General features: G+C 37.5%; 1 protein-coding gene across 1 annotated transcript; it reads right to left on the bottom strand.

The window, feature by feature from the left end:
• Positions 1 to 813: 813 nt before the first annotated feature.
• On the bottom strand, positions 814 to 2,205 carry LOC133317013 (anthocyanin 5-aromatic acyltransferase-like). The gene has a single exon (XM_061518806.1). It carries the CDS (start codon positions 2,203 to 2,205, stop codon positions 814 to 816), a length of 1,392 nt encoding a protein of 463 aa, XP_061374790.1.
• Between the last annotated feature and the right edge of the window lie 9,626 nt (positions 2,206 to 11,831).

The raw sequence follows: 11,831 nt of genomic DNA, 5'->3' as shown, positions 1-11,831 counted from the left end.
GGAGGTTGAGTAGAATAATTAGCAATTTTTAATGTCATTAATGCTAAGTGGGGTTGATAGAATTTTCAAATTTATTAATGCTTAGTGGGGTTGATTAACATTTTTAATGTCATTAATGTTTAGTGGGCTGATTAGAGTCTTTTTCGTTTTCCAAGTTATCAACTTTAAATTAGTGTCTTTTCATTTGTTAGTCTTTTTCTATTCTTGGAGGGATGTTCCAAGTATAAATAAGGGATGATACAACTCTTGAAAATCAGATTTGAAGTTATAATATAATAGAGGTTTCTTCTCTTTGGTTCTTATCTAGAACTCTGAACTTATCAAGAAGCTTATTCTTGTGACGTTCAAAACAGACTTATCATTCACCTTCTTCTTTCTTGAGTGTGGCGTCTTTATTCTTCTTATACCTTTGGTTCTTATCTTCCATATATAACAGGTCATGGTTCTTTATTTCTTGTTTTAAATTCCTAATCGTAGAAACGATCCTAACTAAATTGGCTTTGGGTCTCACTATTCTTGGTGAGGTTCACATCACATTGTAGATATATCTTATAGCAAAATATTCTCATGATGTAGGAGTGTACCTATCACTCCTTTACAAACATGAAAGCATGAGAATGTTGAATAAAACTCATTTTTGAGAGTTATTTGCATAGCAAAATGTATTTTAAAATCTATTACGGAACATGTGAATCCAACAAATTCATGTAAAGAGTCTCAGGAATAGAAATATCAAATATAAGCATGTGTGTCTCCGTGAACAAATGCCACATTACATACAAGAGACATTGATTAACAAAATGCTTGAGTTGATCATGGAAGAGCGTTAAGTCCTTTGGTGAACAAAATGGAGAAAGTATCCATTTTATTCTTAGGCAAAGCTAAGCCTATCTCAATTCCACCCTCAATATATCTGCTCTGTACAAGTGAAACAGCTCTCGTAGAATCAATTGAGATCTCCTCTATTTTCTTGGGTTTTCCCCACCCAAAATCCGATTCGTAAAGCTTCAATTTTGGAGACCAGGTAATATGCACATGGTGCTCTGACCCATGGAACACGTCCCAGTCCAGAATCCATGTTTCTGCTCCCGCAAAAATTGATGCATCAAGCCTTTTAACTGTGCTTCCAATTGCTTTGGCTGCAACCACAATCCCGTCTTCTCCAAGTAATTCGTTTCTTCTCACACATGCCCTACCGAAGCCAACACAATTACCCAAATATGTCATAGGCACTGGATAGTCCAACCTGGTTATACCACCAGCAATGAATCCAAAGTATGTGGGATCTTCAAGCCCCATTTTCTCATTCACACTCTGTTCGGTTTTGAGCAAACAAACCCATAGAAAAGCACAAGTTAATACATAAGTAGATAAATGCACAGGCTGAGAATGATTCTTTTCTTTACAGCAATCAATAATCAAACACTTGATTTTATCCATTTCTGTTGTACCCATTAAGAAAGTGGCTCGAACCATGCTTGAGAGATCTACTTTGGCTTCTCTACCTATGACAATGTTCTGCACTAGTCTTCTATTTCTCCATTCTTTCAAGAAAACCTCCTGAAGGCCTTTAGGATCAATTATTACACTTCGATCAAACAACGGTAGTGACTTTAGCGGTAATGGTGAACCTCCAAATCTACAATATGAAGCCCATGTCTTGAAGAAATTGTGGAAGGTTCTCCCATCAGCAACAACATTGTGAAAAGCAAGGCCAATGCATATGCCTACATTTGGGAATATCGTTATTTGAATAGCTAGCAAAGGAAACTCTTTCCCTTCATATGAAAAACTTGATGCCAATTTCGGTACAAGTGGGTGAAAGTCGATAACATCTCTTGGTTGATTGCTGCACAAGTGCTTAAAGTCGCCATTTGACTCAGTGATTGTTAATGAAACTGACTTGTTATCAGTGAAAATGAGTTGGGGTTTGGCAAGATTAGGTGAGGACACAAAGCTACCGGCAAAAGGATAGTAATGTTGAAGTGTAAGGGAGAGAGATTGCTTCAGTTTTGGAAGGGTCGTACTTTTAAAGTGAGAAATTGGATGAGGGAATTCATAGAAAAACAGAGGCTGGCTTGGGGAGAAGAAAAGCCAAGGAAGGTCAAAGAAGGTTAATGGGAGGATAGAGGTTGTTGGGGTTTTATTGGGTGGCGGAGTGACTCTGTATTGCTCAAGAACCTTCACTACAAAAGGTGTAGACATTGTAGTGTTGGGTAAGAGAAATAATAGAGATGAAGATAACTGTGTGTTATGGTGTGTTGCGTACATTTTTAGAATTTGATAACTTGCCGGTAATAATAGCGAAGAACATCATTTTTTTTACTACATCTTCTCAATACTTTGTTATTAGGGACAAAAATCAAATAATCAAGTTTGGAGAAAGAACTACGTCACACTTTAGAAACTTTTTTTTCTTTTTCTTTTTTGTCAAATTAAGTCCCGTTATTCTCACAAGTGGGATCACTTTTGTTGACATGTGACATGTTTTCAAACACTCGCTGCTTGTCGGCAAAGGAACCAACTGTAGAAGCGGTCTTATTAGTGGGGCTAGCGGAAATTAAACGTGGCCTTTTGATTTTTGTGCCTAGTTACTAAGTTTTTCATTCTATTTTAAATAAATTAAAAATATAAATTTATTGGATTATATTAATTTCTACCTTCATTTGAAACAGAAGGCATGATAAATTAAGGGGAAAAAAATATACAACACTCTTTTTATTTTTCAAAAACATGTGTACTAATTTATGTACTCGTTAACAATTTTGCATTAATCGATCTGTGAGGTACCGAAGTAAAATGCAAAACAGGTTCCCTGAGATTGTTCATGTGATGAGTGATTCTGCCTCTTTTGGCAGCTACTGCTGCTCTTCGCTTGTCCTTCCTCTTTTGCTGCAAAAAATGTGTGGCCATTAGTAGAGCGGTCCCCAAAAATTGTGTTGCATGATTTTATTTTATTTTTGTATTTATGCAGTGTTTTGTTCTTGGTGCCCGTTAGTATGTATTGTACATTGGGACACAATTTCCTTCAGATCTTTTTCCATCATTTATAGTATTGACCTTTTTTAGAAAAAAAAAAAATTTTAAAAGTATAATTTACTTCTTTTATTGTATTAAAAATAGGGTTTGGTATTTGTTCTTTTAAAAGACATAGAATTATATCATTTTAAGTGAGAGAAAGAGATACATAACGAAAATCATGGAGGGAGAAAGTGAAAATTTGTTTTTTAAAATTTAAATAAAAAATACTGGTTTTAATTAAAATGACCAGAAGGACAAATTTTTCCCCTTAAACATAATATGCAAAAAAAATATATTTTTATATGTAACATCTCGTATTTATCTGATCCGTATATTATTTAAGATAACTAACTGCATCATAAATTAACATTAAAAAAATTCTTTATGTTATCACTTACACTTGTGAGTCGTGTTTGATATGAATAAGGAGATAACACCGAATAATCTATTACAAATATCAAATGGGCCAATCACAAGGTCAAGGGCCAAGAAGTTTAAAGAAACTCTTAGTGGGTTGATCCAACAAATGTTGGCTAATCATGAAGATACCAAGTCCAAATTTATTTATAATCACAATTTAGTTAATGTCATCAATGCAAGGGAGGTTGAGTGGAATAATTACCAATTTTAAATGTCATTAATATTTAGTGGGCTGATTATCATTTTCAATGTCATTAATTTTTAGTAGGCTGATTAGGGTCTTTTTCTTTTTTTCAAGTTGTAAACTTTAAATTAGTGTCTTTTCATTTGTTAGTCTTTTCCTATTCTTGGAGGGATGTTCCAAGTATAAATAAGGGACGATACAACTCTTGTAATCAGACTTTGATGTTATAATATCAATAGAAAAGTTTCTTCTCTTTGGTTCTTATCTAGAACTCTGAACTTATCAAGAAGCTTGTTCTTGTGGTTTTCAAACCAGACTTATCACTCACCTTCTTCTTTCTTGAGTATGACATCTTTATCCTTCTTTATACCTTTGGTTCTTTTCTTTCATAGATAACAGGTTAATGTTCTTTATTTCTTGTTTAAATTCCTGATTATAGAAACGATCCTAACTAAATTGGTTTTGAGTCTCACTATTCTTGGTGAGGTTCATATCAAAGAGTTTTATCAAACATAATTTTATATAAACTCTTATTATAAAATGAAACTTTTTTTATAAAGAAGGAAAAGCTCTCGAAGAAGCTTCCTCTAAGATGTATGTCAGCTTTTGGAGTCCTCATTTATTATACAGTTTTACCCTTATTTTATCCTTTACCTTAATAATCCATCATAATAACAAATTATTTCATCTTCCCAACTTCAAAACAATCACAAAAACTTTATATAATCACAAAACAACTTTTACCTTTTATTTTTTATGCCCTTTTTTATTTTTGACTTTAGCTTAAAAGTAGCTTTTAGCCTAAAAAAAGATGTAGTCATTTTTTTATACATGAAGATAATTAAAAGAAAAAAAAATCGATGACCACCTCTATGACGAGGAATGGCTAAAGAATACACAAGCAAAGTCAAGAGAAGACCAGGAGGAGGATCAAAAAAAGCATAATCATTATCCATCTCCAAGTGATCAAGCAGAAGATTCGCCATCCAATCAGTGCAGCTGTTAGCCTTCCTCAGTGTGTGAATGAAATGAACTTGCCAGTTCCGATTGATCAACGTTCGAATCTGAGTCACCAAAGATGGCTCTAGAGCGATCTCACAGTTCTTAGTGAAAAACATGACAACAAAGCTAGAGTCGCTTTCAACAACTAAATTTCTAATACCCTTAAGCCAAGCTAGATAGAGTCCTTTCAGAACACCCCTTAATTATGCATTCCATGCTAAGCAAGCACTAATTTTGTAAGCAAACCCACCTCTTCAACTACCATTTGAGTCGCTCAAAACCCCACCACAAGCAATAACAGATGGATTTCCTCGAGAGGCACCATCTGTGTTAAGTTTTGTAAATTCTACCGGAGGATGCAGCTAAATAATGCTATGCTGAAATGGAAGAGGAACGTCCCTTTCAAAAGCAACATACACTTGCTGTGCATTGTCAATCATAGCAATATGTGAGTGTAGCAAAGGAGAAGATGGTTAACCGTGTGCAACATTATTATGCCAATTCCAAATCAACCACCGGCAAACAACAAAGATTGTGGTCCAAGGAACCATACCTGTAATTTTCACCTCATGCTTCCAGTTAGTTCCATTGTAACCACTCATGAAGATCAGCCCCAAAAAAGATCTACTTGTCTAAGGAGGAAAAAATGCAGTCCATATATTTTTTATTATAGAGCAGTCCTTAACAGTATACAGCAAGGTTTCTGTCTGTTCATTGCAAATAGGGCACCGAGGATCTTCGTGTAAGCAATATGCGCTCCATGCTTTAGTAGGTGATATGAACCTTACCAAGAATAGTGATTCTTACCCTATGCCCAACATAGATAAGCTAGAGGATAACTCAGCTGGATTCCAATTGCTATCCTTCATGGATGTTTATTCGGGTTATAACCAGATTCCGATGTATCCTGAAGATCAAGAGAAAACTACCTTTATTGCTGAAAAGGCCAAATACTGCTACAACGTGATGCCGTTTGGGCTCAAAAACTCTGGGGCTACATTCCAGAGGATGATGAACAAAGTGTTTGAGGATCAACTGGGCAAGAATGTAGAAGTATACATTGATGATATGATCGTTAAGTCATTTGACATGACGAACATGTCCAAGATCTGGAGCAGACATTCCAAAAGATTGGGAAATACTGCATTCGGCTGAACCCGATAAAATGTGCATTTGGAGTTCCAGCAGGGAAATTTTTGGGTTTCATGTTAACCCATAGGGGAATTGAAGCAAACCCCGACAAGTGCCAAGCAATGCTTGATATGAAAGCTCCTCAAAGCAAGAAGGAGGTTCAACAATTGACTGGTAGGCTGGCTGCGCTAACCCGGTTCTTACTTAACCAAGTCAGCTGAGAGTGCCCTCCCATTCTTCGAATTATTAAAGAAAGAAGCTATGCAAGGCTGGAACCCGGAATGTCAATCCGCGTTCGATAAGGTTAAAAAATGCTTGGCAACCCCACCAGTACTGTATAAGCCAGAATCAGGAGAGACTCTGATCTTGTACCTGGTTGTGGGGGAAGAGGCAATAAGTGTTTTCCCGATCAAGGAAATCAACAAAGGATAGGAGCCAATTTACTTCGTCAGTAGGGCCTTACAAGGTCCTGAGTTGAGGTACCAAAGGCTAAAAAAAATGGTTTTTGCCTTGCTGATTACGGCGAGGAGATTACGACCATATTTTCAGGGACACTAGATAGTAGCCCGAACAAATCAACCTATAAAACATGTATTACATAAACCGGAACTGGCAGGAAGAATGACTAACTGAGCAATTGAACTCTCTGATATGACATAACATATGAAAGCCGGAAGTCCATCAAATCACAAGCTTTGGCCGACTTCATAATGGAGCTCACCCTGGTCAACCTAGAAGTGGGAGAAGCTGAAGATACTTGGAGGGTATATGTAGATGGATCCTCTAATGATAAAAGAAGTGGAGCTGGGATCATATTAGAAAGTCCTGAAGGAGTGTGAATAGAACACTCCTTGAACCCGGGTTTCCCAACTTCAAACAATCAAGCATAATATGAAGCCCTAATAGCCGGGTTGATGCAGGCTAAGGAACATGTGGCCAAAAGGGTTAAATTCTTCAGTGACTCCCAATTGGTGGCTTCTCAGATAAAAGGAAAATATCAGGCCAAAGGCCCTTTGCTGATAAAATACCTAAACAAGGTCCGAGAAATGATGGCCGAGTTTGAAGAGGTAAAAGTCACTCATATTCCTCGAGGGGAAAACAGTCGAGCTGACATCTTGTCTAAATTGGCAAGTACAAAAAACCCAGGAAACCATAGGACCGTGGTACAGCAGAGCAGAATAGAGCCGAGTTGCGTAATGATAATCACCTCGACAAATGACTGAAAGCAATCCACAGTGGCATACCTTGAGAAAGGGACATTGCCTGAGGACCCATTGGAGTTTAGGAAGCTGATCCGAGATGCAACGCAATATGCAATATTGGAAGATCGGCTATATAGAAAGGGTTTACACATTCCTATGTTGAAATGCTTGAACTCGGAAGAAGCAGAATATGTGTTGGCCGAGATACACGAAGGAATCAATGGCCAACACATGGGGGGTAGAGCTTTGGCTAGAAAGGCACTCCGAGTTGGCTATTACTAGCCAACTATAGAAGTAGATTCCAAAGAACATGTCAAAAGATGCGACAATTGTCAGAAGCATACCAGATTGATTCTTTCACCACCAGAAGAATTGAAATACATCTCGGCTCTATGGCCCTTTTTCAAATGGGGGATGGATTTGCTAGGACCCTTCAAAGCTGCGGAAGGACAATTGAAGCGGCTAATTGTGGCCGTAGATTACTTCACCAAGTGGATAGAAGCAGAACTGGTTACCATAATAACCTTTGCCAGGGTACAAAAATTCTTTGAAAGGAATATCTTCTTCAGGTTTGGAATACCAGCCGAGGTAGTGACTGATAATGGCACACAGTTTGCTGATAAACGGTTCTAGGAGTTGATGAAAGACTTGAAGGTCAAACACCGCTTTGCACCTGCGGAACACCCACAGTCAAATGGGTAAATTGAAGCTGCAAACAAGGTAATTGTTGACGGTCTCAAGAAACGAATGATGGATGCCAAAGAAAGCTGGGTCCATCAATTATACTTTGTTTTGTGGGCATACCAAATGAGTACTATAACACCTCTCATTTCCAAATTATATATTAAAATATTAAACATGGGTTAAATGGAAGGATTAATGAAAATCCTGGAAATTAGGTCAAAATACAAAGGAAGGGTAAAACGGTAATTAGCCAACACGCAACCCTAGGAAGATAAAAATTGAGTAGAAGGTCTCAAATGATAAAAATAACCCTGGAAATGGATTCAGAACAAAAAATTGAGTGGTTAGGCAAGTTTAAGAAAATTCAGTGAATAGTATATTTACCGGGTAAAAATATTGCGGTACAGTTGCACCGTAAAACGTGTCGATTGAGTTTTGAGCTCTAGGTTTTGAATACAATTTATAAATGGTATATTTGACTAGGAAATATGATTTTTGATGAAAATTGACAGAAATTAGTGAGTTTGGGGAAGCGTGCCAACGGCGCGCGTAACAGTTTAAAACTGCGATTTCTCCGAACGACCGAAAAACTCCGGATCCATTTGATCAACAACAAACAATGGTTAATGTTAAAAATTAGAGTTTCTAAATAGTTTATGAAATTATGAACGTTTAGTGAAATAGGCGGGAGATTTGAATTAATTTGAATCGCGCGAGGTGGCGGTGGGACCCACCCCACTTAAGTGACCTTTAAACACATGGCATGGGTCACTATTCATCATCTTTTTCTCCTTTCTCTCTCATCAAAACCGAGCTCCCTCCCTCCTCCATGGAAATTTTCTTTCAAATCTTCTTCCTCCCTTAACTTCATCGATTCTTAACCGAATCGGACGATTCTTGTCTTGAAATTCGATGGAAATCACCACCCGAACCCGTTCCACCGATTAGTTTTCCTTGAAACCCTCTCATTTGAGAGATAATGGAAAAAACCAGCCACGAATTTTGTGAGATATTTTGTGATTTTGGAGTTGTTTGCTCAAGTCATTGCTTTGAAAGTTAAATGGCCTTGAAGGCCGAAGCATGTGAGAGGGAAAAACAAAAATTTTTCTCAAGCGGAATCATACATGCAATCAAGACTCATGCTTTAAGACAACATGATGTTACCTTTGTTTGTTTGTGATTCAAACACCAAGGAGATCAGTGTCAAGTTTGAAGGGTTCAAACCCTCTAACGTTGATCCACACCACCCACGTCAAGATGCAAGAACTCTTTCTTGAAGAACCACCAATTGATCACCACAAAGAGGTTTGCTATGCGCTCAATAGGTGAAGGAGGAGGTAAGGTGAATGTGTTTAGAAGAGTGATATTTTCAGCAAGAAAACATCACAAAAGGGGCACATAGAATGGAGTAGAATTGGCTAGGTGTTTTGTGAAAAACCCTAAGGAGAACCTACCCAAGTTCTCGCACAAGAGTGTGATGAGAGAGTCATGATGCAATCAGATTTTTCACTTAAAAACTGATTGAGGTGGCACACAAAGAGGGAGAAAAAGGTGGAGTCGTTGCAATTCAAAATTCCCAACAACCTACCTTTGAATCCTCATGAGACTAGGTCTTAACCTAGTCAAAATTATGATCTAATAGCCATTATATGGCTAGCCATATGTGTGCCCCCTTCAGCCCTAGAAACGATCCAGATACGTTGAGCAGTTGCATTCAAATTTGAACCAACTCACTCACTGATTCTCTCAACCAACCAAGTCTGATTTGGAGCTTATTTGGTTGACAAGATGACACTCACAACAACCAAAGTGACGCCCTAAATTCAGCCTTGGATGTGATCAAAGATCTCCTCTTGATACTAGGGATTTGTTCCAACAAGATCTTATCTTATCCTTTTGTTATGAAACAACTTTTCATAGCCAATTCAAATTCGAATTCAAACATTTAAATTCAAACGTTCAAACATTTAAATTCAAAATTCAAACGTTCAAACATTTAAATTCTAAATTCAAATTCTAAATTTAAATTCTGAATTCAAAATTCAAATTCAAAATTCAAAATTCAAAATTCAAAATTCAAAATCAAAAATTCAAAATCAAAAATTCAAATTCAAAATTCAAAATTTAAATTTTTGATAATTAAATTAATTAGTAATGTCTTGGACCATCTAAGCCCATTACATGATCCATGCGCCCTTTTCCTTTTTAGGTGGGCTTCCAAACTTCTTCTTGGGCTAACAACCATTATTAGGCCCAACACCTTTAATGTTAGATCATCATGACAATAAGGTGTTAGTGTGTGACCCATTAGGTCCAACATAGCCACTGACATAAATGGGCTCGGGCCCAACAAGCCCACAACCCATTTAATGACAACACAGAGCACTAGCAATGCTTTGTTGCCCCAGAACTAGTTAGATTAATGACTTGATCATCCTATTATACATATTTGGTTGCCGTATGTATTTCCTTTAGTCTCGGTTAAATTCCCATTAAACCTAGGGTAAGGAAATGTATCAACCCTTGCGGTTTAGGGTAAGCTTTATTCGAAATAGGAAATCTTCAATTTACTGACTCTAAAGGCAGATCATCTCATGATCTCTTTTACTATGCATAGATTCCCGAGTCCCAGTAAATGTCATCTTAATTTCTCCGGTTTACAGATAACCTAATCTCTCACAGAGATTTGACGAATTCCTTCAGCTTATCACCCTAGCTCTGTGCTCTTTCAAGAAAAGCCCAACAGTGTACCTATGAGTCTCCATGTTTCAGGCAGACGAGGTATACAATAAAAGCATGCCTTCTAGAACACAGTCTAGGTAATAACTTATGGTCTAAGGAATGACATACCCAAATATAAAGAGACTACTCTAATAATACTATCTATGAGATTTCCTCATAGAGTCTCTTTGTGGGTCTGTTCAGTGCGAGCTATACCCTTATAGGTCCACCCACGACTTTAGCTAAGACATCTCCATATCTGTAGCACATAAGGTCTTTACCTTGTATCCGAATACAAGTAAATAAGTCGTGCTAGTCTTACCTGAGATCACTGATCGCTATTCTCAGTGTCTCTAGACTAGGAACATAAAATTAAGAATAAACGTGTGGTATCCTTGAATCCTCATGACCGCGATCTCATCACAGATACTCAAGAGATACCTGTTCTATTCCAAGGGGTTTATCCAGTTACTCATATAAAATATTAACAGTAATATTAAGACAAAATATGAAACAGGATAAAGAGTGCTTTTATTTATTTGCGACAATATAAAAGGTCCACATATGTCCTCATCTAATCAAAAGATTGTCTCTAGGACATCCATATACTAACAAACTCCCACTTGGCCTAGAGCCAATATGACCTAAGTCGTATACCTAAAGCCTCATAATGACTATCATGTTTTCTCTGAGAAACAACCTTTGTCAGAGAATCAGCTAGGTTATTATCTGTGGGAACATAATCCATCTTTACATCCTTCCTATCAATGATTACTCTAATCAGGTGATATATACGGAGCACGTGTTTAGATCTTTGATGAGACCTAGGTTCTTTTGACTGCGCAATGGCTCCAGTGCTTTCGCAAAGCAACTGTATGGGCTTATCTACGCTTGGAACAACCCTTTGTTCAGATATGAACTTCTTGATCCACACGGCCTCCTTAGCCGCTTCTGAAGCAGCTATGTATTCAGCTTCTGTCGTTGAATCTGCTTTTGTTTCCTGCTTGGAACTATTCCAAGATACAGCCCCACCATTTAAGGTGAATACGAACCCTGATTGTGACTTACAGTCATCTTTGTCACTTTGAAAGTTGGCATCAGTGAACCCTTTCACTGTAAACTTATCAACCCTACCATAGACCAGAAACACATCCTTAGTTCTTCTTAAGTATTTAAGGATGGTCTTGACTGCTGTCCAGTCACCCTCTCCAGGGTCATACTGGTATCTGCTCGTAATGGCTGGATATGTTTGATCATCCCCAAGGAACACATACTTCAGATTTGAGGGTAGTTCTTTCAGTTCTACCTTAGGTGCTCATTTAGGAATGTCATCAACCTTCTTTTTCAACCCCTCAACTACCGGTTCCTCCTGAAAAAATTCCCCACTAATCTCATCCTTACATTTGTCTTCCTCTAACAAGTCCTCTTCTCCTGTCACTTCTTCCACAACCTCCTGAATGATTACA

This window comes from Gastrolobium bilobum, unplaced genomic scaffold (assembly GCF_033153095.1).
Source record: "Gastrolobium bilobum isolate Gb01-03AN ecotype WA unplaced genomic scaffold, APGP_CSIRO_Gbil_v1 utg9022, whole genome shotgun sequence".
In the NCBI taxonomy this organism is placed as follows: Eukaryota; Viridiplantae; Streptophyta; class Magnoliopsida; order Fabales; family Fabaceae; genus Gastrolobium; species Gastrolobium bilobum.
Note: the sequence above shows the minus strand (reverse complement) of the source record. Positions and strands in the feature narration are given on the sequence as shown.